General features: G+C 42.3%; 1 protein-coding gene across 1 annotated transcript in view; it reads right to left on the reverse strand.

Annotated features, from left to right (window-relative positions):
* Window positions 1–27,324, reverse strand: part of TTC13 (tetratricopeptide repeat domain 13) — a gene marked incomplete in the record, with an annotated part of 1,979,199 nt that overhangs the window by 587,028 nt on the left and 1,364,847 nt on the right. The window contains 1 exon segment of the mRNA XM_044063689.1: window positions 18,133–18,217. Coding sequence (XP_043919624.1) covers window positions 18,133–18,217 — 85 coding nt within the window.

The raw sequence follows: 27,324 nt of genomic DNA on the forward strand, positions 1-27,324 counted from the left end.
CTCAATATCCCTTGTTGTTTTTAATAATTAGTAATCAGATTTTGCTTTCATCCCTTTGTTCAAACTCATCCACTGTAAATGTCATTCTAAATCACACAAAGCTAATACACATTTTAAGTGCCCTTAATAAAAGTGTTACACAAACAAAAACCCTTTGATAAATATTTAAGTTCTTACCCTGGCATAACAGGCCCAGACTTAGTAACCCGTCTGTTAAACTGTTTACCTAGACTTGGACAGCTTACTTAATAAAACTACTTAAACTAATTTATTACAAACATCTAAATGACAGGCATTTATTTTCATTAACAAAGATTTTAACACAGGTTTAAAAAATGTAAATTAGTCATAATAGCTGAAAAGGGTAACAGACATAACAAACAGATGTAACAGTTCTAGTTACACACAAGGGTCCTTATTTACTGCATATTTTAAAACAATCTATCTTTCTTGTATACAGTCTCACTTCACACCCACTACTTATATGTCCCATGCAATACCACATTCCTCAGCCACCTAGTTAAATATCACCACAAGTTAGTAGTTTGTAATCTAGAAAAAGACAACTAAAACATTTTAATTTTAGTCTATTTAAAACATAGCCCATCATCACCCTTTAATTAATGCATTACTCCTCACTTAAAAAAATAAAAAAGTTACTAATACAAAAACACAAGTCCCCGTTTTGACTCATATTATGGGGACTAGTCTCGTCTTCTAATACATTTTTTCACTCTTGATTCAGTATGCTAACTCCAACAGTATACTATATCCTTTTAAGTATATGGTTAGACTCTACAAAGTGCTTTTACAACCTGCACATAACAAATCAACTTTCACTTTTATGAACATTTAAACCATCACCCTTTATCTTCACTTTAACCTCCTTACAAGCAAGCTAAACTCTGCCCTATGAATACATCCTATCTTGCTCAAACTAGAATAGGATGTCAACTAAGAAAGAAGAATACGCCTTTAAGGCATAATCAATAAACAGCACAGATTAGTCAAACTTTTCTTATCTAGCTGGGATGTTACAACATTCTTACGCAGCCCTGTTTGTTTTATCACTAACCGCAAACTAATTTCCCTTAAATTTCAAGTTCATGTCAAACTCTCCAGTCCATCCCATTGTCTCTCAATCCAACAAATCATTATATTCTCCCTCATCCATTAAAAGACCACATGTTGTGTTTTTATGCTTTGTCTTCCCTTCCAGAGGTACAACTTAATTTGATCAAGTTTGTTTTCACTGCCTCGGTTTTCTTTTCCTGAATCTGTACCACTTGCATCCTCAACGGTTGCAACTCCAACCCTTTTCATGCATACCTCAAACATTCCTATCAAATTCCATGACTCAGTTCATATTGCTTCCAGTCAGTCACCAAGCCAACATTTAGTCTTTAAACCCTGCTAGCTTCTCTGAGTAACAAATTCTGAAAATATCAATGACTCGGTTACAACTGTCAATTAATTCTCCTCAAAATACTTCTCTTCTTTAATTCAACCCATATTTTTCAAAGTATGTCAGATTTTCTACTTTAATGCACTTGCTGACAGTTTTTCACAAGCATCTTGCACACTCTTCTTCTTACCTCTTACTCTCAAGATCTAGTGCTATCAATGTTCTAACCTTCTTCATCCTCCACCACCCCTCTTGTTAGACAGGCAAAAAAATAAAACACCAAACAAATCACAGAGTGGGAAAAGGAGCAGGAGTAATTCTCCACAGCTTTCAAGCAAGGACTGGAACTCCCTAATCACAAACAGTGAGATAAGGTATTACCCAGTGTAAAAGCCAAGTTAATTGCTACAATATTTCTATCCTTAGACTTATAACAATTTGATTAAAAAATATTATAATTCAACAAACACAAATACCCCCATTCTTTTCTCAAGACAAAATCAGTAAGACCAGTCAAGAATATCACCTTTCCATCCCAGTAAACAGGCTGGTTTCCTGTCAGAATAAGGGTAAAAGGATTTTACTTATAAACAGAATGGTACAAATATAGACAACAAATGTCTCTTATCAGGGGCAACCAGGGTAAAGTCTTTAGTTTTTCACAGCCATACAGCAGGCAAAAGAAGATGCAGGGAATCAAACCCAAGACTACAAGACAAACCTTATTTAAGTGGTGCAGTGCAAACTAATGAATAAAGGATATAAACTACACCACTCAAACTTCTCCAGTCATTACCCCTACTAGACCAACCTTTTACAGCTTCTCCCTCAGAAGGAAGAAACAAACCCAGAGGACCTAGTCATCCACATACAATACAGGCTACCACACAGAGAAATAAGTACTTATCAGCTCTGTAATCCCCATGGCAAACAACTCTATTTTTACATTTTGGCTTTTCTACCGTTTTGCAAATGCCCAGAAGCAGTTACACTAGAAAATAAATATGAAATTTCTTTTTAACTGCTATTCTAACACTGTTACCTTTTTATTGCTGTTGGAATGGCATGCACAGATGGATATACAGTCTTAAAATGTGTGACTTGCAAGTGACAATAGTAGTGAGAGGAAAAACATTATCATAGCACATAATGCCTACACTTCAAGTTTGACTAAAGGCAAACAAATAAAGACTGTCCATACAACTTATTCACATCACTTTATGACTGATGGACTACTTACTGATTAATCTTCAAGACACTACAATCTTCAAGGTACACAGACTTCACTCTAAGATAGGCATCCACCAGAACTGATAACTTACTTTCACTTTACCCAACAACCGCTTTTTGAAAACAGCATTGGGCTCCCCAGATGATGTAGATTTGCAGGAGAAATTCACATTTCCCCATCTATCTGCTCAGCTTGCAAATGAGAAGTGGTCACTGCAGAACTGTTAACAGCAACAAGTATTCAGCTGCTTCAGTGTGACAAATGTTCTACCGTCTCCCTTGGAGTAAAGGATTGTGTGACAGCTGAAAAGAAAACATTTACAGTAGCTGGCTAACAAAGACAAGCCTACATCTTGTTTTGATCACAGACTTCAATTACTGGGAAAAAGCATTCTGCTTCAAAACAAAAATAATAATTACCATCTGCCCAGATGTGTACATTTTTATAATTTCTTTCTTTTCTGGGAGACCATAAATCCAGTATGTCCTCTTTTTATGGGAAGGTGACCAGCTCAGGAAAAAAAATGGTCATCGGTGTGCAGTGGGGTAGATCTAGGAAGCAAAACTTATAGATTCAAAGGTGTGTACTAGGATAATGACCATTAGCACCTTTTTAAGCCTAGCCACGCATCCCAAATCTCTGACAAGTTCTAGTATCCTTGATAAGTGTAAGCAGGGGCTTGGGAGATAAAGCATTTACAAGCAGGGGCCTGAGAGATGAACCATTTACGGGCTACCTGCTTCCAAAAACTTGGTACAAAGATGTGCACCAGACTATCGACCACAGGAGGATTTTTAAGCTTAACCAGGCATCCCAAATGTATCAGAGGTGAGAATCAAACCTTGTACTTTGTATCTGTGAGGTAAGCACCTTAACCAGTACATCAACCCTTCACACAAAGGGTCAATGTACTTTCTATATAAATAAGTTGTTTGCTTTTTAGTAACCCCAGGTTCTGAAAAGGTCAATAAGGAATCCAGGCATCTGAACTCTTTTCCTAGTCTACCAACCTATTCAATCTAATATCATTTAGGAGGCACTGGTCTCTAAATCTTCCATAGAGTCTACTCGGCTGGCCCAGGCCCATCAATATCTGACAAAGATGCTAAAGTACCTCGATTCATGACTTAGATGCCATAGCATCAGCCAAGTACTCTCGTAAACTGTTTTTTTTTTTAAACTGCTAAGAAGAGATTTCTGTTCAAACACTTAGAAGAGAACTTGGCAAATCATTTAACACCTCTGCAATGACTATGTTACTGACTGTTTCAGGGAAACTTCTGTTCTGCTCTGCCCACATTGTCCAGCTGTGCCTCCTTCGCTTCAGAGACCATAAACTTTACTTTTCAATGAACCTGACACCTTCTTTTTGTAAAGCTGGACACAGATTACCTATAGCACCATTTGAACTTCAGCATTTGACAAGGTCACACAAAAACTGATTAATAAATTAGAACGACTAGGTATTGATGCACTCTTGATAAGATGGACAGCTGCATGGCTTACAAATAGGACATGGCAAATATCATACAGCAATTGGACAGGTGAAATTCTTTTACGGTCAGGGTGTCCCACAGGGCTCTGTCCTAGGCTCTTATTTGTTGAGATTATATCTTTCATTCCTAACTTTTTCATCTGAGGTGTACTACAGTCTACATGCAAATGACCTAAAATTTGGTAAAATGATTACATGCATTACAGATTAGTCATGTCTGCAAAAGAACTTGACTAAATTAACCATTTGGACACAAGAGAAAGAAAAGTTGTTTAAAATCTTATCATAACCATAGATGTTCTTCTCTTCCATGTTGCAGTATTCTACTTGTGGGTTTACCCTTCCTCCTCTCCAGTTTGTCTGGGCAGGTTTCCAAACATTTTTCAGTCCCTCTTGGGTGTGTCAGACATCTGACTTGGCTGCAGGAATGTGGGCCATAAAAGTGACATCTGCACGCACTAGCCTTCAGAACATAGTAAAAGCCCCAGTTGGAGCCAGTCCTGTAAGGACATAGCCTATCCAATATCGCCCGGGAGAGCAAGTGCAGTCATACAAGTGAGGAAGGTGGGTGGGAAGGAATACTGCAACATGGAAGAGAAGGACATCTATGGTTATGGTAAGATTTTACACAACTTTCCTATGTCCTATTCCAATGTTGCAGTATTCTACTTGTGGGTGAGTGCGAAAGCTCACTTAGAATTGGGAGGTGGCCTAGATGAAGTTTCCAGGAATCCGTGTAGGATAGCCCTGGCAAACCCCGCCCTGGATCTGGAGATATGGTCCAGTCTGTAGTGTTTAGTGAAGGTGTGAACTGAGGACCAAGTGACTGCCTCAAGTATGGAGTTGGTGTCTAACCCTTTAAAGAAGGCACCAGAAGAGAACATTGCTCTGGTGGAGTGGGCCTTGACATTGCCTTGCAAGGTCTTAGCATGGTGTAGGTAGCAGTAGGACATGGCCTGGGAGATCCAGGCCAAAATGATCTGTTTGTTCAGAGCTTTCCCCAAGGCCCTGGGGTGGAAGGAGACAAACAGCTGGTCTGATTTCCTAAAGGGTTTGGTTTTATGAAGATAAAACCTAACATCTAGGGAATGTAGCATTCTCTAACTATCCCCCTCTGGGTTAGGAAAGAAGGTGGATGGGCTGGTTCAAGAAGAGGTCATTCACTACTTTGGGGATGAATGACGGGTTAGTCCTAAGGGTCACTCTGTCCATGTGGAAGATTAGGAAAGGTGGTGTAGCCATAAGAGCTTGCAATTCTGAAACTCTTCTGGTGGAAGTCAGAGCTACCAGCAAAACAGTTTTCCATGTGCAAAATTTTAAGGTGGATTGTCTGCTGGCTCAAAAGGGGCTAGAGTGAGTTTTTCTAGAAGATAGTTTAAGTCCCAGGGAGGGGAGATGGTTTCCTGGGTGGCCTTAGGTGTAATACACGTTTGAGGAAAAGTTTGGAAGGGAGTCTGGATGCAAGGGGTGGATCCACAGGGAGGCAGGCAGAAATAGCACACAGATGTGCCTTCAGAGATGAGTAAGACAACCCTGTTTGCATGAGTACACACAGGTATGACAGGATGAGTGGCATATTGCTTTCCAACGGGTCCAACTGTCTTTTGTGACACCAAATAGAAAACAATTCCATTTAGAGAGGGAGGATTTCCTTGTATTGGGTTTCTTGGCCTCCTGCAGGACAGCAACCACATCCTCATTATATAGGTGTCTGAAGGGTATCAGAATCCTATCAGCCACAGGGTGAGGTGCATGGATTGCTACTGTGGGTGTGGGTGTATCTGGAGTCCCCTTGTTCTGTGTGAGCAGTTCCACTGAAGGGGGTAACTTGTGGTGACTGCTCCTGGACAGGTGAAGAAGAGGAGGGAACCAGTGCTGTCTTGGCCAATAGGGAGTCACCAGCAAGATTTTGGGAGAGTCCTGCTAAATTTTCAGCATGACCCTTTGTATCAATGGGAAAGGGGAATGCATACAGGAATTTCCCCTTCCAGGTTATCGAGAAGGCATCTGTTGCTAATGCCTTGTGGTCTAGAGCCCTAGTGCAGTAGCCATGAAGTTGCCCGTTTATGGTGGAGGCGAACAGATCTATTTGTGGAATACTCCACCTGTGAACCATAGTCAGGAAAACATCTCTTTACAGTATCCATTTGTGGTTGTTTGAAATGGTTCTGCTTAGGCAAGCTGCCTGGGAGTTGTGCAGGGATGGGATATAGGCTGCCTGAAGGGTGATACCCTAGGAGGTGGCCAGTTCCCACACCCGCAGAGCTAGTCTGCACAGAAGGTAAGATTAGGACCCTCCCTGCTTGTTGAGATACCACAGGACTGTGGTGTTGTCTGTGAATATCTTTAGGGGGCCCTACTCTAGGTAGGGCTGGAAGGCCTGTAGAGCAAGGAGGATGGCTCTCATTTTTCTCACGTTTATGTGATCTTGTTTGTGTCTGTCCACACACCTTGTACTTTCCTTTTTCCCAGAGTTGCTCAGCAGCCCAGGTCTGAGGCATCTGTGTACATGGTCTGGGAGGCAGAGGGTGTTTGCAGAGGCAGTCCTGGGTTTTGGGCTACCTGAGCCACCCGCCATCTCAGTTTCTGATGCAAGTAGTAGAGCAGTGGGATCCTGAACTCTAGAGGATGGGAGTGTTGGGTCCACACTGACTGGAGGTACCACTGAAGTTTCCTCATGTGCATCCTTGCTAGGGGCAACATGGGAATGGTAGCTGCCATGTAACCTAGAAGCCTCAGAAATTGTCTTGCAGTCAGTTCTGTTGATTTTAGAGCAGTAAGAAGGTGGTTTTGGAGGGATACCACCTGTTCAGGTGGGCGAAAGGCCTTCATGAGGTCTGTCCTGATCCTGCAACCCAGGAAGACAATATCCAGCTTGGGGTTGAGGTGGTATTTTGGAAAGTTGATCACGAACCCTAGAGACTGTAGGATTATCAAAAAGTTCTGGGAATGGTGGAGAAGAGTTTCCTTGTCTTTTGCCTGGATCAGGAGGTTGTCTAGGTAAGGGAATAACTGAATTCCCCTTTCCCTGCAGTAGGCGATGACTGGAGCCAGGCATTTTGTAAATAGCCTTGGGGCAGTAGAAAGCCCAAAGGGCAAGGCACAGTACTGAAAGAGAGATGAGCCTGTCAGAAATCTCAGGTATTTCCTGCAGGTGGGTTTTATAGGTATGTAAAGGTAAGCACCCTTTATGTCCAAAGTTGCCATGAAACCCTGTGGAAGGATGAGTGGAAAGAGTAGGTAGGGTGAACATTCTGAAAGTGGGAACTTTTAGAAAGGGGTTGAGGTGTGAGAGGTCTAGAATCGGCCTCAATGGCCCTTCTTTTCTGGGTACCAAAAAGATTCTGGAATAGAAATCTTTTCTTTTTGCTTGTGCGGGAACTAGTTCTATGGTGATCTGTAGTAGCAGGGTTTGCAAAACCTGATGGAGGAGGGGTAGTTGATTGGGAGGGGGCTGTGGTATGCCCATTTTTGCAAGAGGGGTGATCCACGACATGAAGTAGCCATCCTGTATGATGGACAAAACCCATTTGTCTGTGGTAATGAGTGACCACTCAGGGAGACACAGAGAGGCAGGCAGAAAGGGGAATGGATGGGTGGGGTGGGGGTTGAAATTTTGGCAGGCAGTTAGACACTACATGCCCTATCAGGAAAGGAGGACCCTTGCCTTGAAGACTGAGAAGGCCTAGCCTGAAGAGACTGTCTTCTAGGAGGTCTTCTAGACAGAGGAGCTGCAGGTCTGGAGGCTTTCCTGATAAACTGTGTCTTAGCCAGGTAGTTCTCCTCTGGAACGTGGGAATAGGCGAGACCAGGATATGTTTTAGGTCCTGTAATTCTTTTCCTTTCTGTTGCAAGGATTTAAACAGGTCTGCCACTTTTGCACCAAAAAGGGCTGAGTGATCCAAAGGTACATCCAGGAGTTTGGTCCTGAAGTCCTATGGGAGAGGCTGTAGTCGCAGCCATGAATATCTCCTTAGTACTGAAGCTGATGGAGCTGACCTGGCTGAGGCTTCAGCTGCATCATAACTGCATCTGAAGGAGTGTCTATTCACTTGGGAGATGAGTGCTATCAGTGAAGACAAGGAGGCCTTGGCTGCACAATCAGGGATGTCATCTAAATCTTTAGTGGCTTTCTCCAGCAGAGCTAAAGAGTATTTAGTCAAATGAGTTTGGTAGTTGGTGGCTCTAAATGAGGAGGTAGCAGAAGTATAAATTTTCTTTCCCAACCTCTCCATAGTCTTGCTGTCTATCAGCATGGAGGATAGCAGTGGTAGGCAGGAGCTTGAAGTCCCTGTTCGTAGAGATGGATATAGTGGCAAGATCAGCAGGAGGGTATTTTAAGAGAAATTTCTCCCATCTCATGGACTTATAGAGTCTGTCCACTCTACGTGGGGCTGAAGGTTGGGAGTCCGGGCTAATGGAGGCTGAGGCAAAAGCATCCAAGAATGCAGGTTGAATGGGTGTCTTGTTTTCTGTTTTTTCTTTAAAGGCCTTGCCGGCGTCTGGCTAGGAATAGGCCTTGGGTCAGTCTTTGGAATGGTGGAGGCGGCGTCTGATGGGCCCCGAGTGAATGCCGGTTCCCCCCTGGCATCTAAGGCAGGTGCCGGTGAATCCTCTGTGGACGTGTCGTCCACTCGAGATTGTGTAGCTTCCGCAGAGGTACCCGCTTTATCTACACCGGTGGATGCAGGATCCTCAGTCGAGCTAACATCAGCTACAGACTGAGGTATGGCAGACAGAGCCGCAGCAGATGAAGTAGGCCGGGTGGACTTGGCCCTCTTCCTAGGCAGTTCAGACGGGGCGTTGGGTGTGGCCTCCATCCCTAACGCTATTTGTTTCAAGCACTGATTCTCTAGATACAAGTGTAAAGCCTGCAAATGACGGCGTAAGGTCTTAAGGACAAACAACTGGCAAATGGAGTAGTTCTCGTGGCCGTGTTCCCTGTCTAGGTAGAAAAGACACTCATTATTTGTGTCTTTGTGGGGAATCTGCCAACTGCACTTGCCCTTACCGCATGACATTAACAGACTATAATTAACAACAAAGTAGAACTGAAAGAATCCCCAATGGGGTAAGATATCTGTGAGAAGTGGGAGCATCTGACGCACGACTGGAGGCTGAAAAGTTCTGAGGGCTGGTGCGTGCAGACGTCACTTTTATGGCCCATGTTCCTACAGCCACGTCAGACATCCTACACACCAAGAAGGACTGAAGAATCTTTGGAAACCTGGCCAGACAAACTGGAGAGGAAGGAGGGTAAACCTCACAAGTAGAACACTGGAATACACGGACTTCTAAGCATATAAGATTTGGAAGACATAAATTGAAAGCTGAATATTTAAAACAGCACACAGTGATTAAGACTGTAGATTCATTTAAGGACCTGGTTATATGGGTAGATACAGCTTTGAGTTTTTCTAATCGTATCAACTAATTGTTTAATGATGGTTATAGAACTATAGGTTGTATAAAAACATTTATAAACTCTAAGATGAACATTTATAAAGTCTAGGATATCAGAAATGATGATGTGTTTGCTTGTTAGTTACATTAGACTAAACTTGAGTATGGAATAACAATATGGAAACCTTATAAGAAAACAAGCTCGAGTAAACTGGAAAGAGTAAAGCGGAAGTATACCAAGGGAATCCATGGATGTGAAATTTTAAGTTACTATGAAAGACTAAATTATCTGAACTTGTACAGTGTCTGTTATAGATATCTAAGTGGATATCTAAGAGGAAATCTTATTCAAGTATACAGGGCATTTAGAGAACTATCTCTGGGAATGTTTGAAGTTATCAAAGTACTAAAGAATCTTCGAACAACCTATGTCAAAGATTCTATAGGACCGAGGAGTGTACTAACTGGTTCTCTGTGAAGGCAGCTGATGCATGGAATAGGCTACCAAATTACATTAAAGCAAGTACTTATTTGGATATATTTAAGTGCAGCCTGGATACTTATTTAACAAGTGTTTTGGTATATTGGCAGGCTAGAAGGGCATTAATGCCCATGCTTGAAATACATGTATGTATGTATTTAAATGAAGCACTTTTTTGTGCTTGTGTAGGTTCTCAGATGCATTTTTACTAATATAGGTATTAAACTCTTGTAATTGAGAGCAAGTATTTTGATAAATGTTTAGAACTCAATATTGTTCCCAAGGGTCTGTGTTTGTTCAAATGTCCTAACGGTGTTACCCTTACTGACCCTTTTTCTAACAGCACTGGACTGGATTTATTAAAGATCTTAAACGAACGCAATAAAAAGAGGATAATTAAGGTTTGGCAAGAGGTTCTTAAGGTAGGTGACACCTTGCAGCAGTTTTTGCCTAAAGTACCTAGTTTGAAACATGACTATGAACTTATGCTTTCTACTGTGGATCGCTATGAAAAAATGCTGGTATCTCGGAAGACAAAAAAAATTAAATCGTGACATTGAGGCATACAAAAATGGAACTGCTTACTTGTATTTCATGCCCAAAGATAAGAAAAGAGATTCAGTTCATAATCATGTTAGTTCCTCCTTAAGAAGCGAGTCTGAGAAGAAGTCTATAATTGGAGGTCCATTCCTGAAGCTCACATAGGAAGATAAGCAGACAGACAAATCATCAAATGAACAGTGACGATTTAGAACTTTCATATAATCCTTCACAACCAACTAACATTCACGGAGTTCCTTTAGGAGCTTGACCTAAGGATATTTCCTCTTTTTTTGGCAAAGGATTGAGCAAACTACTAGGGTCGAGGATGTTAACCAGAGTGCGGAACAAACGGTGTGTAACCAGCGATTGTTAGTAAGTACTAATGTCAAAATATTTTATTTGATGGATATAACCTTCTCTGATGAACAAATGAACATTTTAAAACGGGAGTTGAATTTTATTCCCTCAAGGAGGTTCAATTTAAGCTGAACGATTTTACAACTGAAAGCATATAATCGTTAGTTAAATCTTAAATATGTTCTGAATGAAGATGAATTAACTAGTAGTATTTTTAAAAAGCCATGCACTTTTAATCCAACACTGAATAAATACATTAAAAGTCTTTGAAAAAGGCATGTGAGAGTAATTTAAGAGGCTTTCATAGAAGCAAACCTACAAAAAGGAACTATAATTTAACAATGAATGAACATCGCACTTTATTAGATTTAAGCAATATGGCCAATTTAAGGTTTATGAAAGCTGATAAGGGTAGGGGATTGGTGATAATGTATCAGAAAGACCATATAAATTCCATGAATGAGTTACTGAATAATTTTAATGAATAAGTATGTTTCTTTTTTAGATGTCAACAGAAGTTTTAGACAAATTTACTGGTTGTTAGAACTTTTAATAGAAGGTTATATTACCATTGACTTATACAATTTTATGAAAGTAGATTATCCGTTATTGGATACCCTATTGGGATACTTAAAATTCACAAAAATCCCATGAACCCAACCTTTCGACCTATAGTTTCAGCACCATGTTATATTATTGAAGGTGTTTCCTTGTTTCTTGATTATATGTTAAATCCAGTTATTCAGAAGTTTAATTCTTACATTGCAGATTCTTGGATTTTTTGAGAGAAATTAAGATTCTTTAGCAATTCATATTCCTTTAATGACACCTATAATTTAATTTTACTGTTGATATCTGCTCCCTTTTTACCTGCATTCCACATGAGACAGGTATTGATTATGTAAGAAATTACCTAAGGTTGAACAATTAGATAGTGACACTATTTATTTGATTTGTGTTTTATTAGATATTATACTAAATAATAACTATTTTTTTGTTTGACAGAAAGGTTTATAAGCAGATCAGGGGGGAAGCTATGTGATCTGTGGCCGCTCTTTTATATGCTAATTTAGTATTGGTGTGGTGGGAGGAGCTAATACTGACCACCCAATCCGGTCCATTTGTATTAAATTTTAAGTACAGACACATGGATGATATTATTTTTATAACAGAAGGAGACGAATCTAAAATTATTAAATTCTTGAATGAACTAAATATTAGTTCAGATTTTTTGAAGTTTACCTTGGGAGACTTTGGCATTAAAGTCAATGTTCTTGATGCCCCCATATCCTGGAACAAGGACGCAGCTATGTTTGAGAGTGAAATTTAAAGGAAACATACTTTTGTTAATAATTATCTTAATTTTTCTAGTAATCAGCCTTTTTTATTAAAAACAATATCCCTAGAAGCCAATAAATTAGGGCCTCTAGGATGGCTTCTAGTGATAATAGATTTGAACAAGAAGTGTGGTTTATTATGCTCTTGTTTGTGGATACAGGTTACAAACTAAACTTATTAAACAGAACAGCTAATGAAATTAGATCTAGAACTACTGATTTCCCCCCTATTCTTAAGAAACTGTTGATTTAGAACAATGATCTTTGGTTTGGACAAGCAACATATTACTGCATGTTGCCTTGATAGGACAGTTGACTACCCTGACATTTGTAACATCATTAAAAATATTGGAAAATTATTGAAGGAAATGCTGAGCCATTTAATTTGGTTGGTGATACTCAGAAGTTTGTTTTTGGAAAAATTTTAATATTAAGAAGATGCTGCACAATGACACCACTAAAGTTTTATGTGAAAAGACTACATTAAACAGAGCTAAGCGAATGTACAAATGTGGTCATTGTTCTGTTTGTAGGTTTATTTTAGAAGGGGCCCCTCCTGCATTTAATGCATTTAGATATGACTAAATCTATTACTGGGGTTTATGATTGCAACTCCGAAGGGAAAGTTTACATTGCTGTTTGTTCTGAGATTGTTTTTATACAAGGATAACCAAAAGAAGTTTGCAAAAAAGAGTGAATGAACATCTATATGCTATAAAAAACAAAGATATTAATAATGCTCTTTTCAAACACAAATTAAAATGTGATTTAAAAAATGTAGGTTTACTATACTTGAACATGTTCCTAGAGACCTAAGAAGGGGGGACTATAGGAGTAAAAATTAACAAAAGGAGACTATTTGACAGGCGAAAATTGGAGCAGGCACTCACCCATGGCTAATTGAATCAATAAATATCAAATGCTTTCTCATGGACAAGATGATAAAAATACAAAAGAATTTGCACAGATGATATTTAATATTTTTTTCTAAAGTATTTAACGTGATTTTTACATTTGTATACATCTCTTGGTTTGTTACCTTTATTTTCTCATTTTTTCATTAAGATGAATTAATTTATTAATTGATGCTGATTAAATAATTGAATTGGTAGTAGATGTATATATATATATATATATATATATATATATATATATATATATATATATATATGTGTGCTCTGTTTTATTTAGTGTGTTTTCTGATAAAGTATGTGGTATGCAAAAGCGAATAAACGTTTACGCTAAAGCTTCTCGTTTTCACAGTTATTATTTTCACAGTTATTACAGAGGTACCCGAGTTTGCCTTGGAGGAAATATTGTTTCTTAGCAATATAGGTCTTGGTTGATATGCCTTTCCATTTAACAAATCCTGCTGTGGTACTTGCTTACATTTTCATACAATTAATTCAGCCTGTTCCTACCAGTTTCTCTAGTACAGCAGAACATTATAAATTTTCTCTGCGCCTCCTGTCTTCTAACTGTATAGTTTTTGAAGCATATCTTCTTGAGAAACATCATACTCAGGTAGCTTTTTCTTCACTCCAATCCCTGATGTTTTGCAGTTTTATCAGTTCAGTTAGTTAAAGCTTCTTCCATTTTCCCAGCATTTTATTTGAATTGATATATTCCTTCAGTGTTTAATTTATTTTCAACTCATCTGAGTACATTTAATCTATTTTTTTCCTCAAAATTACTGGAAGCCATATTCTGTATTAAAGCTGAAGTTGAACTACTTTTTGCTGAACAGGTGCAGGATTCTTGCAATCCATAGTTTTCTTTTCTCCTTTTCTGGCTGATTTTCTCTTGGGTTCTCCAGATTTCTTCATTGCTACCCTTTAGGCAGTGTAATTACTCACCAGTGATTGAATTATAACCAAACGTTTCAATGGCCCTTTTTTCTCAGTTTATTTTCTCGCTGGGAGAGTTGCAATTTACTGATCAGTGTGCAGCCTTCTTGGAAATCCCCCTTTCAAAATATTGTTAAACAAAAACTTACAGATCTTTATCACTTTAATCCTGAATTAACTTCCAAATTTCCACAGGAATACCATCTGCTCCTGGAGGCTTCCCCGTTGACTGATTATAAATTACCATTTTAAATCTCACCTCTTCCCATCCTAGCTATTATTTTTTTACCCCCATCTTCCACAACCCTTGCCATAATTATGTTGTCCATAAATATTTCCACTTGTGTCTTTTCTTGATTCACATTCCTCCAATTTATGCAAATGAATGTAACATTTCCAAAATACCTATAACACCTCTATCAGATCTCTGGCTATTTTTCTTGATATAGACTCCCTAAGTCTGGCTACAACTCATTCTTTCTGGTTGCCTAAGTCTTTGTGCTAAAAGGTTTTGTACTCTAGAGTTATCAAAAAATAGTTACTTAGCAGCAGCTCTTCTAAACTCACTCATATTATCTGAATTTGTAAAACAGTGCAGCACTATTACACATTTTCAGAAATGCAACAGGAAAACATAATTAAAATTAATGTATTATTTACGTATATTACCTAAATCTAATTATAGTAATATATGAACATTTTCAACAGCAGCAAAACAGACACTTTAATAAGCTCAAATTATGGAAAGAGAAGTGGTACTAATCAACCTTGTTACATTCTGCTACTTTTTATTAAAGTGCTGCCACTACACAAATTAGATGCTAAACTGCTGTTCTGATTTAAAGACAAACTAATTTTGAAATTACAGGAAAATTAACAGCAGCTGAGTCTGGATACCAGTAAGCCTTACTGATTCTCACCCTAGACTGAACCTCACATCTAAGGGAGTGTAAAGCCAGTCAAACCCAGAATGAATTTATAAATACCTACGCATGAAGGACAACAATGCATCAAATTGCTTGATTTGTAGAGGGAGTTTACTACAGAGGTTGGGAGGGAGCTGAGTGATGAATCTGTCTCTCCACTTTGTTTTATTTATCTGCTGAAGCAGATTTAGGTTTCTGATTCTGGGATTACTGGAAACGTTTGATTTCTGAAGGTGCAAGAGATCAGGGACCACTGTGACCCTAACTGCTGGGAAGGGAAGGCAGAGATTCCCTCCAAGGAGTCCATATAATAATGAACAAAGGGACAGTCTCTCAAGTCTTTTGTGGCAGTTTAAGGTATTTACGCCAGTGATCTTTTTTGTTAGGAACCTCTGGGGTCTTTCTGACTGGTTGTTATATCTATAGATGTACAATCCAAAGGTGGGTGCATTTTATGATTGGTCTGATTAGTGCTGAAGGCATCTTTTCATTTAGATGATATTCCCTTGGGGATTTGCTGTTTTAAGTAAATGGTTTTTCTAACCACTGTTGTTACATGGTGATCAAAGAGCTGAATTATCAACCCACGCTCCTAGGACTTTTACTGCACTCTCATTTTGTAGATTGATAGATTCTACACTCTATGTTAGGGAGGAGTTGTCTACCAAATGTGAGAATGCTGCACTTTATAGCATTTAATTCGTACCCATTTTTTGGGCACCATGTATTTATGAGTGTAAGCTCATTTCAGAGAATCTGGGCATTAGGTAGGGCCCGACACCATTCTAAATAACTGATGTCTGTGGGTATCTGTAATAGGGCATTCGTGTAGTACTACTTTTTTCTCTCTCAACATGTTTACTGCTTTCTTGTACAAAAAGTAGCAGGACTGCATATATTTCTGTATATGCAACACTTACATTCTCTCAGATGTACAGCATGTTTATCAATTCCTTTCTGACTGTGTGCAAACTGGTGGAGACATTTGGGTGTTGAGGTATCTCCAACTGGATTACTGTTAGAAGTGCAACTGTTAGCTAAACAAATAAGCAGGACTGATGAAGAAAGATAAAAATATAAAAAATTGATTTTTGTTGGATTATTTTTATCCCTGCACCAATATTACTATGCATTTATGTGGAAAGCATGTATTAGTTACTTAATTACATAATATATTATGGTAATGGAGTGGACTGCAGCAATAATATTTACACACAAAATCTATAGTTACAGTCAAATATTTTTAACTAGCAAGCTAATCTTCTCATTGCCAATACAGCACTAGTATTTGGTATCTACTACTTAAAGAATACAAAATCAAGTTCTTTCATGCTAAACCCATTCAGAAACAGGACAGTCATGGCGGCAATTTATGGCACACACTGAATATGTTTTTAACATCTAATTTTGCTTTAACCATGAAAACAAGGTTACATTTTCATGCTCTACAAAGATGTGCTACTAGAAAGCATGGTTGCAAAAGAGGTAAAAAGCTCAAATGCACTTCCAAAAAAAAAAAAAAACTGCAAAGCAAATAGCTGCAATATGAATGTTTAAAAATTATTCAAACATAAGACACACACAATGTATACAGAAACATTTTTAATTACAATCTAGTATTAGTCACTTTTAAAATGACTAAGTAGGTTTGCCTGCACCAGTGGCAGTGAGGGCCAGAGAGCTCTGACTACAGCCAAGGTGACTCAAGTTCTACTAACGGCTTGGGTGCTAGATCACGCAGGCAAGGAGGATTGGCACTGCTCACCTTAAGGAGGAAGGATGGTGGCTCCCACCCTGTTTGCATCATGACAGGGCCTCAGCTGGAGAATGAAGGCCTATCATAATACCAGCAGTCAGTACTGTGAAGATGTGGGCATGGACCCCCAAGCCAGATGGTGCATGCAAAGGAAAAAACATGAGCAGAAAGGGAGGGCATAGGTGACCTTGTGGTGAAACAAATGCTCATATCACAACAAGGGGAGGAATTTGCCATAAAATACAAAACACTCTCAACGCCAGGATATGGGGAGAAAGCATAAAACACTCTCATGGCTACCAGGATAAATCCCCTCCTCCCCCACACAGTATGCTGTCTGATCAACAGCAAGCTTAATGGTTAGCAGGCATGTGAAGAAAAATCATACAAAAATTTAAGTGGGTTAAAACAGAGTATCATTGCATTGCTTATCTGCCATCTTCCCATTCTGTTTCTGTAGATTCTATACATACACCTAATGAAAGAATACTCCATGTTCCTAAAATATAACTGCAAATTAGAACTTCAAGGAATAAATTCTCTCATGATGCCTTGAGACTAAAGTCCAGCATGGACACATCTATTACTTACGTACTTTTCTAAAGTCATAAAAGTATAACTAAAGTCTTCTGCTAAGTTGACTTTATAGCAAGGCCCTTGAGAAAATGTGGTTTACTATGAAAAACTGCATTTTGTTTAACGGACACTCATTATTCCACCCCAAAATATCTAAAACCTTGGGAGGCTGCTACTCAAAATAGCAACACTCAAGGTCACGAGAGAGATATTTTGCAGGTCTTCCCGCATCTCCAACATTAGGGCAAACTCCACACCCCTTAACTATTTAGAGAGGTACACACCACAATTCCAAGAATGCACAACCTCTCACTCTTCCTACAGTCTAACTACCATTACAAGATACTGGTGACTTTCTAATGATGACATTCTGAGCATCATCAGTCAACTGCTGGTTGGTGCCAAGCATTAGACTTCTCAGTGAAATAACTTTATACAAAACTAATACAGTGGTTGATGGCAGCACTACATCACAGTGACTATAAAAGCTTCTGTCAAGCCACATCATCACTTTAATTTCTGATCCTGAATATACAGTTGATCCAGTGAGCAACTATTCATGATCATCCTGAACATAAATCATGAAAACAAGAAAAAAACTGCTTATGGTAAAATGCAGACGTGGGCAGTGCTCTGAAGATGCGACTATGCAGCATTTTTTCTGCAGTTAAACTTTCACCTTTTGGTAAAACATTGTGTTGCTCACTCATGCACCAGTCAACGCAACAATAATATGGTCACAACAAGTAAACTACTCAGATAAAGACAACTTCACCTTCATTATGGGAAGCAGATCTTCAACTTTTTTTACTTTCTCCAAGGCTTCTCTTACTTCTGGAAGTCCTTTAGGGTTATTAGTCCTAAGAAAAAAAATGTGTCAAGCATTATCTTGCAACACACTATTGACTTTAATATCTTCAAGTAACACAGTAAACTAAGAGAAAACAAGGTTATTAAAGTATCTATAAGTCTTAGAAATGTACTTCATATACTGCAACATCCACCCCTGAAATGCAACATTTCCTTTCTGTCTGTCTGGGCCTAATCTTGGAATCCTATGTTAATCAAAGTACAACACTTTGAATCCACACAAGAGACAGGGAGGAGTGCAGTGCAGTATGTAATGGTATTGTATCAAAAGGGAAACTTGTTTCACACAGCACTACTACTACTTTACCTTGACACTATGCAATGTAACTCAGCAGAAAATTATAATTTTTTTAAGAATGATTAGTTCAAGTTCCAAGGTAAGATGGGAAACATGGCTAAGGGAATCAACTGGCATATTCTCCCCAGGAGAGTTATGCCTTGATATATGGTCCACTTCCAGATGAGCATTATTTTGTTGTATGGTTTGAATAGGTTTGTGCCATTGCTACTATTGATCTAATGTTTACCCTTCACATACAGAAAAAAGAAAACTTTGATGAGGATTTCAAAGAAGAGAGAGCACTAAACCGAAGTACACAAACAACATATGAAATTAATCATTTCATCTAGTCTATGATAAAACTCTCTGCGAGTGGGTACAAACTTTTAGAGGGTCACCTTGTGGAAGTTCTTTGACTATCTCAAGCCTTTGTATACAGAGGCACAATCACACCCAGTTTATGCACACAGCATCTCTCTGCACTGGTGATGGAGTGCACAGCCAACCCAATGCTACGCTACCACTTTCTGACTCTCATGGAATAGGGACAATCTGTGTCTATAAGATATAGAAACTACATAATATGAAATATTAAACTTAACTAAATAATATGAAATATTAAACAATTAAAAAGGATGAGCCACATGAAGAGACTGGAATGGCTGTCTAACAAAAGGTGAAAGGCAAGAGAATATATAAGTACCAATTTATATAGAGATGCCTGACGCACTGAATATGGCGAGTACTCATATACTAGGTCTTCTTCACATGACTGGAAAACTCAAAATACTGAATTTTATTTGAATGAGACCACAATACCTAATTTTCAAAACATTGAAAACTCATTTGACTGAGTATCATTATATCAAAAGCATACCCACTGTAAAATGAGTACATACCAAAAGAAAAAAGTCTGTCCCCTGAAGTACCATTAGTACCATCAAGAGGGCAAGATTTTCAATAGGCATATGCTGGAAAGGGTCCCGTTCAGAAGCTTGACTCTTCAGAAAGTCGAACCTTGTATGGTCGAGACCATATGATCAACTTTCCAAAATGTCAAAGCTTTTAAATGGAAACTGCAGTACACTGGGGATCAAGGAAATTACCCTTTTCCCCACTGCAGTGTGATCCTGGACTTGGTATATACAATATGCAGGGGTGTGTAGATGGGCTTGGCCTCCTGCAAAAATAAGAAGTTATGTACTCACCATAACGTTCCATGTTTGTTATCCATCTCGCCTTCATTCATTGCTGGTTGGGGTTGGAACCAAGCATCAGTTCTGAATCGGCCTAATTCAAAAGCTTGAGAGATTCTACTGGCTCAAGGCTGTTCCCTATCCCATGATGCTCAGGGAAGATTACCCAGACCTTGTTTGCAAGTAAAAGAATGACTATTTACCTATGATTAAACCAACATGTCTGGACAAGACTCAGAAGATATTCTGAGACTCCATAACCCAATTATAGTAAGGAGCGTCTGCCCGATCCTCCAGGAGCAAAGGCAGGGGAAGAAGGGTGGGATGCAAGAATGAAGGCAAGATGGACAACAAACATGGAACGTTATGGTGAGTACATAACTTCTTAATGTTATGTTGTCCTATCTCGCCTTCATTCATTGCTGGCTGGGACAGCATCCCTAGCACCTTCTTTCTTGGGTGGCTCAAGGGAACAAACTCTTCAAAACAGTGGACCCAAAGGAGGCCTTGTTCCTGGAGGCCAAATCTACTTTGTAATGAGCGATAAAGGTATGAGGCCTTACCCATGTAGCTGTTGCACAAATGGAATCCATAGGTAGCCTCGCCTGGAAGGCTGAAGAAATTGAAACAGCTCTGGTGGAATGACCTTTCACTTTTTCAGGGTGTTCTCTGTCCTAGGAAAAAAGAAGTTATGTACTCACCATAACGTTCCATCTGAATAGATACTTCATTTGTCTGCAACCTGTGGGTGTCGGATCCGATCCGGCAGCTTTCCAAGCTCCAAGATCTGAGCTTCTAGCTCCTCCCCCCTACCCATAATCCCCTACTACTAACCACATTACCTCAGATCGTTTTTTTTGCCTCACCAACTTGAGACAGAAACCAACTCCGAGTGATCAGAAAATTCCCGACAGGTTCGGGGGATGGCAGGGGGGGTCGGTTGCAGACAAATGAAGTATCTACTCAGATGGAACGTTATGGTGAGTACATAACTTCTTTATCTGAAGTAGTTACTTCATTTGATCTGCAACCTGTGGGACAGAGTCCCCAGCTAACCTACAAGAACTGGGTGGTCCTTACGGAAGGATATTCCGAAGCACCGCGGAGCCAAAAGAAGCCCTACTCCTGGAAATCATATCCAGCTTGTAATGAGAAATGAACGTATGAGATGAGGACCAGGTAGCTGCTGAACATATATCGTCTACTGGAACCCTAGACCAAAAGGCTGTTGAGGTAGCTATAGATCTTGTGGATGCCAACCGGAGCTGGCTTGCCAGACGAAGTGTATCCCTGCATAATGCACTGACAGATCCAATTTGCTACAGTCACTTTAGCAATTGCCTTGCCCATGGCTGACTTTGCATAAGAAACAAACAACTGGACCGACTTGCGAAACTCTCTAGTCCTGTGAAAGTAAAAACGCAGTTGTCTGTGTACATCCAATTTGTGCAATGTGTATTCACCTTTGTTGTGAAAATTTGGGAAAAATACAGGAAGATTTACTGACTGATTAATATTTGATTCTGTAGCCACCTTAGGCAAGAAAGATGGATTAGTCCTGAGGGACACTCTATCCTTGTGAAAGATAAGGTACGGAGGTTTAATACACAGAGCTTGCAATTCTTAAACCCTCTTGGCTGAAGTAATAGCCACCAAGAAAGCCGTTTTCCAAGATAAGAACTTCAACCGAACCGAGGCTGCAGGCTCGAAAGGTGGTCTCATAAAGGCTTGCAAGACCAGAGTGAGATCCCACGGGGGAACCACAGTCTTTACAGGTGGTTTCAAAAGAAAAACGCCTCTTAAGAAGGTTTTGCACAACTTTGTAGATGCTAAGGAGCCTATGCCGTCCCCCACATGAAAATGGGAGATGGCCGCCAGCTGCACCTTAACCGTGGAGGCACTTGCTCCCTGCCTAAAAGGCAGGGAAAGGAAGTCCAGAATAGACGGAATAGGGACAGTAAATGGGTCCAAGTCTTTGTCTTTGGCCCAGATGGAGAAACGTTTCCATTTACTGTTGTAAAGTTTTCTGGTAGACGGTTTATGAGCCGCCACCAGAATGGCCTTAACGGGGATGAGATACCGGGAGTCCTAGCCATTAATGGAACTGGATCAACCAAGCAGCAAGTTTGAGATTGACCAGGTTCGGGGTAGGGCATCCCGCTGGATGCGAGATTAGGTCTGGACTGGGATCCAGAATCCATGGAGGAACCATACTGTGAGACCGCAGAAAGGGGAACCAGATCTGTCGAGGCCAGAATGGGGCTATGAGGATAACTCTGCTCCCCAACCGACAGGCTTTCTGGATGAATTTCATCATGAGTGGGAGGGGGGGATAAGCATAAAGGAGTCCGGGGAACCAAGCGTGGACTAGAGCGTCTCTGGGGGTCTCTCCTCTGGGGGGAACTATCGCGAAGTACTCGCTGCATTTTGTGTTTAAAGGAGAAGCGAAAAGATCGCAGCGAGGCTGACCCCATTTGTGGAAGATCTGCTTCGCAACAGACAGATTCAGAGACCACTCATATGGAGTGAGGAGCACCCGACTTAGGTTGTCCGCTAATATTTTGGACCGTCCCGGAATGTGCGTTGCTATCAGAAAGCGGTTGGTGGAAATCGCCCATTCCCACACTCTCATGGCTTCTCGACACAGGGGATAAGATCTGGTCCCTCCTTGTTTGTTTATATACCAGACTACTGACATGTTGTCCGTCTAGATTGCAAAAGTCCCCAGGGGAAGAAGGTCGTGGAGAGCTTGCAATGCCAAAAGCACCGCCTTCATCTCTAGGACACTGATATGCAATGCGGCCTCTAGGGAAGTCCACGTGCCTTGAACGGATCTGCCTGAACAATGCCCCCCCCACCCGAGGCGAGAAGCGTCCGTGGTCAACGTGGCTTCGACTGGGGGGATCACAAAGAGCCTCCCTTCTCTGAGTTCCTGCGCATGTAACCACCACAGAAGGGAGTCACTGCACACCCTGCTCAGGGGTATTGGCGTGCTTAACGGGTGGATCGACAGGGACTATTGGACTTGAAGGGTCCATTGTAATATGCACATTCGCAGACGGGCATGAAGAGAGAGACCGATCGCTGCTGACATAGACCCCAGTGCCCTCAGGACTAACTCCGCCAGAGGAGCAGGGCTCCGAAGAAGGGCTAACACCTGATATGACAAGCTGTTCAGCCTGACTGACGTTAGAACAACTCGGGAGATTCGTGTATCTAACCTGGCCCCTATGAATTCTAGGGCTTGAGTGGGGCACAGGCAAGATTTCTGCTCGTTCACTGAGATGCCTAGGTTGTGGGCCACAGACAGAGCATAATCTCTCGCCACACAGAGCTGATGCCTGTTGGTCGCGGTGAGGAGCCAGTCGTTTAGGTAGGGGAAGACCTGAATGCTCTGAAGTCTCAGGTGGGCTGCAACCACTGCCATGACCTTGGTGAACACTCTGGGGGCTGAGGTGAGGCCGAATGGAAGAACCCTGAATTGATAATGACTGGCTCCAAGCCGGAAGCGGAGAAACCTCCTGGATCGTCTGTCCATCAGGATGTGGTAATACGCATCCTTGAGGTCTAATGAGCACATCCAGTCGTTCTCCCACAGAAGGGAGAGAATTGATTGGAGAGTGACCATCCGGAACTTTTTCTCGGGTATGAACAGGTTCAGAGCGGAAAGGTCTAAGATGGGTCTGAGGTCCCCCGTTTTCTTTGGCACCAAAAAGAACCTGGAGTAATAACCCAATCCGGACTGATCTGGGGGGATGGGCTGGATGTCTCTTTTTCTTAGCAGCTTTGAAATCTCCAAAGCCGCTGCCTCCCTCTGATCGGGTGGGACATTGGGGAGACGTCTGGGTTTGGGGGGTAGGTTTATGAATGGAATGGAGTATCCTCTGGATATGATCCGGAGCACCCATTGATCTGTTGTAAGGGACTCCCAGTTTGACAGGTGCTCCGACAACCGCCCCCCGACTGCCTCCAGAGAGGGACAGTCGGGCAAGCCCTCAGGGCTGTTGTGCGGATCTGTCCGAGAAAGGTTCTCTAGACCCAAAGTTACGTGGCCCCCCTCTGCCTCTGGGCCGGCATCCACCTTGTCCTCCTCTGCCTCTAGAGGACGAGTGGTCCGCAGCAGGATGGGATTGCTGAGACTTACGGAACCACAGCTTTTTTTGTCCCCTCTGATTCCTGGAGAAGGATCTTTGGGGATTAGAGAAGCGGACTCCGATGGCAGACAGTGTCTTCCCGTCCTTTTCGCTTTGGACCAGCGTGTCGCGAACAGTTTTGCCAAACAAGGCAGAACCGTCAAAAGGAGCGTTCACGAAGGATGCCTTGAAGGGATCCGTGAAGTCACAAAGACGGAGCCAGGAGAGACGTCGCAAGACGACCCCGGCTCCGCTAGCTCTAGCGGCTCCCTCCGTTGCGTGGGAGAGAAGCCGCATAAATGTATTGGAGATGGATTTTAGAGTGTGGCCATTCGAGTCTCCAAAACCTTCTTGTCTGGGACTGACATGGACTCCGGGGGGGCTGCAGCGTATTCCTTAATCAAGTCTCGCTGTACCCTAATGGTATGTGCCATATAGTTCAGCGCCCTTATGGAAAAGGTCACTGAAGCAAACATCCGCTTCCCAATCCGGTCAAGCGCTCGAGATTCCTTATCCGGCGGGTGAACCGAAGAACTCTCCTGCGCGAGTTCTTTCTTGGTGGCCGCCGCCACCAACATGGCATCAACGGGGGTTCCTTTGGCCCAAGACGGTCTATCTGTGGGGGGACTGAGGACTTTATCGGGGCGCCTAGGGATTGGCTCCACGGTGTCGGGCTCCTTCCACGCCCTGGTGGTAATTAAGTCCACCAGAGGGTCAGCCGGAGGGGACACCCAGGAGGTAGATGGGCCTGCTTCAAAGGCCTCCAGGAACACGGACTCATCAAGGGAGGGCTTTTGGGCTGACCACCCCCCTCTGATATGCAACATTTCCATGATGTCTCCAAAGGAGACATCTTCAGGGGGTGACCTTGGGGAACCCTCCGTATCATCTAAGTCTGTGTCTGTGGTAATGGACTCGGGGGAGTCCAGGTGCCTCCTTTTGCACCGATATTTCCGAGGGACCTCCTCGGTGGGGCTGTCCGAAGAGGGCTCGTCCACGGGTTGTTGTTCCTCTGCAGGAACTAGATGGAGGGCTTGGGCAGGCTGTCCCGATGGACGGATGATGGAAGACAGACCCATTGGGTGGATCTGAAGCCCGGGTCGGGGATCTGGAGGACCTCGACAGTAACCTCTCCACTACCTCAGAAGCCGAAGGAGAGCCACTCTCGCCAGCCTCTGAGAGCAATCTCCTTCGATCCGAGGAAGGGATCGGGGTCGAAGCCGATGCAGTCGGTGCCGAGGCAGAGGTGTGCTCCGACGCCAACAGTGCCGAAGACACAGCAACTCCCTCGGATCCGACGTTCAGCCCTCGGCCCCGAGAGCTCGGGTCCGACAAGCTCGAAGGTATAGTCGGCGTCGAAGAGACCACCGCTATCGGCGCTGACAATTCCCCGGGTCCGAATGGGCCTGGATCCGATGACTCCGAGACCCGAAAACGAGTCGGAGAAGGAGTGATTGAGGCAAATATGGGGGCCGCACTCCCCCCCAGAGGGGGGGGAGGCAAGAGCATCCCCATCTGCATTTGGGTCTGCAAGAACCGACGCATCATCCGATCCATATCCGCTTCAGAGATGCTTCGGGTCGACCTGGACGAAGTAGTAGAGGCGAGCCGGGAGGGCCGCCTCGAAGATCTCGAGGGAGACCTATCCTCCTCCTCTGGCGAGAAACAGGGCGAATGGCACCGAGAGGAGGGGGATCCGGAGACCCTCAAGGGAGACTTGAGAACTTTCACTAGCGGAGCCGAAGGATGAGGATCGGCCCGCCTTTTGTGGGACTTATGTCCTTATCCTTGTGCCTCTTCTCTCTAAGGGAAGCGGCACTAGTTTCCCCAGAGCTCAAACCCGAAGAGGGAGGTTGAGTCCCGGGTAGAGCTAAGGGGACAGACGGCGCCGAAGCAGCTGGAGCCCGAACGGGAGAGGAAGAAGAAGCCGACTCCTGGGGGAGCTTTCCCGCCAGGATCAGCTTGTTCTTCCCATCCCGAAGTGCCCGGGGGTTAAAGGCCGCGCAGATCTGGCAGGCCTCTGACAAATGGGCTGCCCCCAGGCACAAAACGCACTGAGTGTGGCCATCAGCTGGGGAAAGCTTGTGGCCACACTCAGTACATTTAGAAAAAACAGCCTTAGGCCCTTCAGACATTATTCACACACACACCCAAACACTAGGAGGAGGAGGGGGAGGGAAGGTAAGCTAGCGATTAAAATTAACAAAAGGGACCAAAAACTAACACTAAAAGCAGAAAAAGGGGCTAGCACACACACAACGACAACTTTGGTTGAAAAAAGTGGTTTAAAACCAGCAATGATCTCACTCAGCCAGGAGCTCTTCACAGGGAAGCTTCTTCAGCCGCGGCAAAAAAACGATCTGAGGTAATGTGGTTAGTAGTAGGGGATTATGGGTAGGGGGAGGAGCTAGAAGCTCGGATCTTGGAGCTTGGAAAGCTGTCGGATCCGACACCCACAGGTTGCAGATCAAATGAAGTAACTACTTCAGATTGTATGTGTAGGAGATACAGTCTGTAAGCCATTTAGAGAGTGCAACCTTTGAAAATGGGAGCCCTTTCTTCTTTTCTGAGAAGGAAACAAATAGCTGGTCTGATTTTCTGAAATCTTCTGTTCTATGCAGGTATTGTCTGTGTATGTCTAACTGATGTAACTTATATTCTGCCTTGTTGCCATACTTAGGGAAAAAAACTGGTAAGTCAATGAATTGGTTTAGATTGGCTTCTGAGCACACTTTTGGTAGGAGGGAATTAGAAGTTATGTACTTACCATAACGTTCAATCTGAGTAGGTGGATTCATTTGTCTGCAAACTGTGGGTATGGATCCGATATCGGATCCGAACCGGCATGGTTTATCCAGCTATGGATCCGAGCTCCTAGCTCCTCCCCTCACCCATAATGCCCTGCTCTCCCTACATGACCTCAGATCGAGATTGCCCTGCACCAACTACCCTAACCAAAGGGTAACACACCCTATGCAGGAAACTGACAAGGCCAGGGGGATAGGAGGGCGGGATGGTTGCAGACAAATGAATCCACCTACTCAGATGGAACGTTATGGTAAGTACATAACTTCTAAATATGAAGTCGGAGAATTCATTTGTCAACAACCTGTGGAACAGAGTCCCCAGCTACCTGAATCTTGGGTGGCCATCATGGAAGGATATTCCGGAGCACCGCGGAGCCAAAGGATGCTCTACCTCTAGAAGTGACGTCCAGCTTGTAATGAGTAATAAAGGTATTAGATGAAGCCCAAGTGGCTGCTGAACAAATGTCATCCAGAACCCTAGACTTAAAGGCCGCTGAAGTAGAGACAGACCGGGTCGAATGAGCATGGACTCCCTCCGGTGCGGGCCTCCCAGAGGCTTGGTACTCCAACAGAATACACTGAGAAATCCAGCGTGACAAAGAAACTTTGGAAATTGGTTTACCCAGATTGAATTTGGCAAAAGAAATGAACAACTGGTCTGATTGCCTATGACCAGCTGTC

The sequence above is a fragment of the Protopterus annectens genome, chromosome 1.part0 (genome assembly GCF_019279795.1).
Source record: "Protopterus annectens isolate FY-2018-M chromosome 1.part0, PAN1.0, whole genome shotgun sequence".
In the NCBI taxonomy this organism is placed as follows: Eukaryota; Metazoa; Chordata; order Ceratodontiformes; family Protopteridae; genus Protopterus; species Protopterus annectens.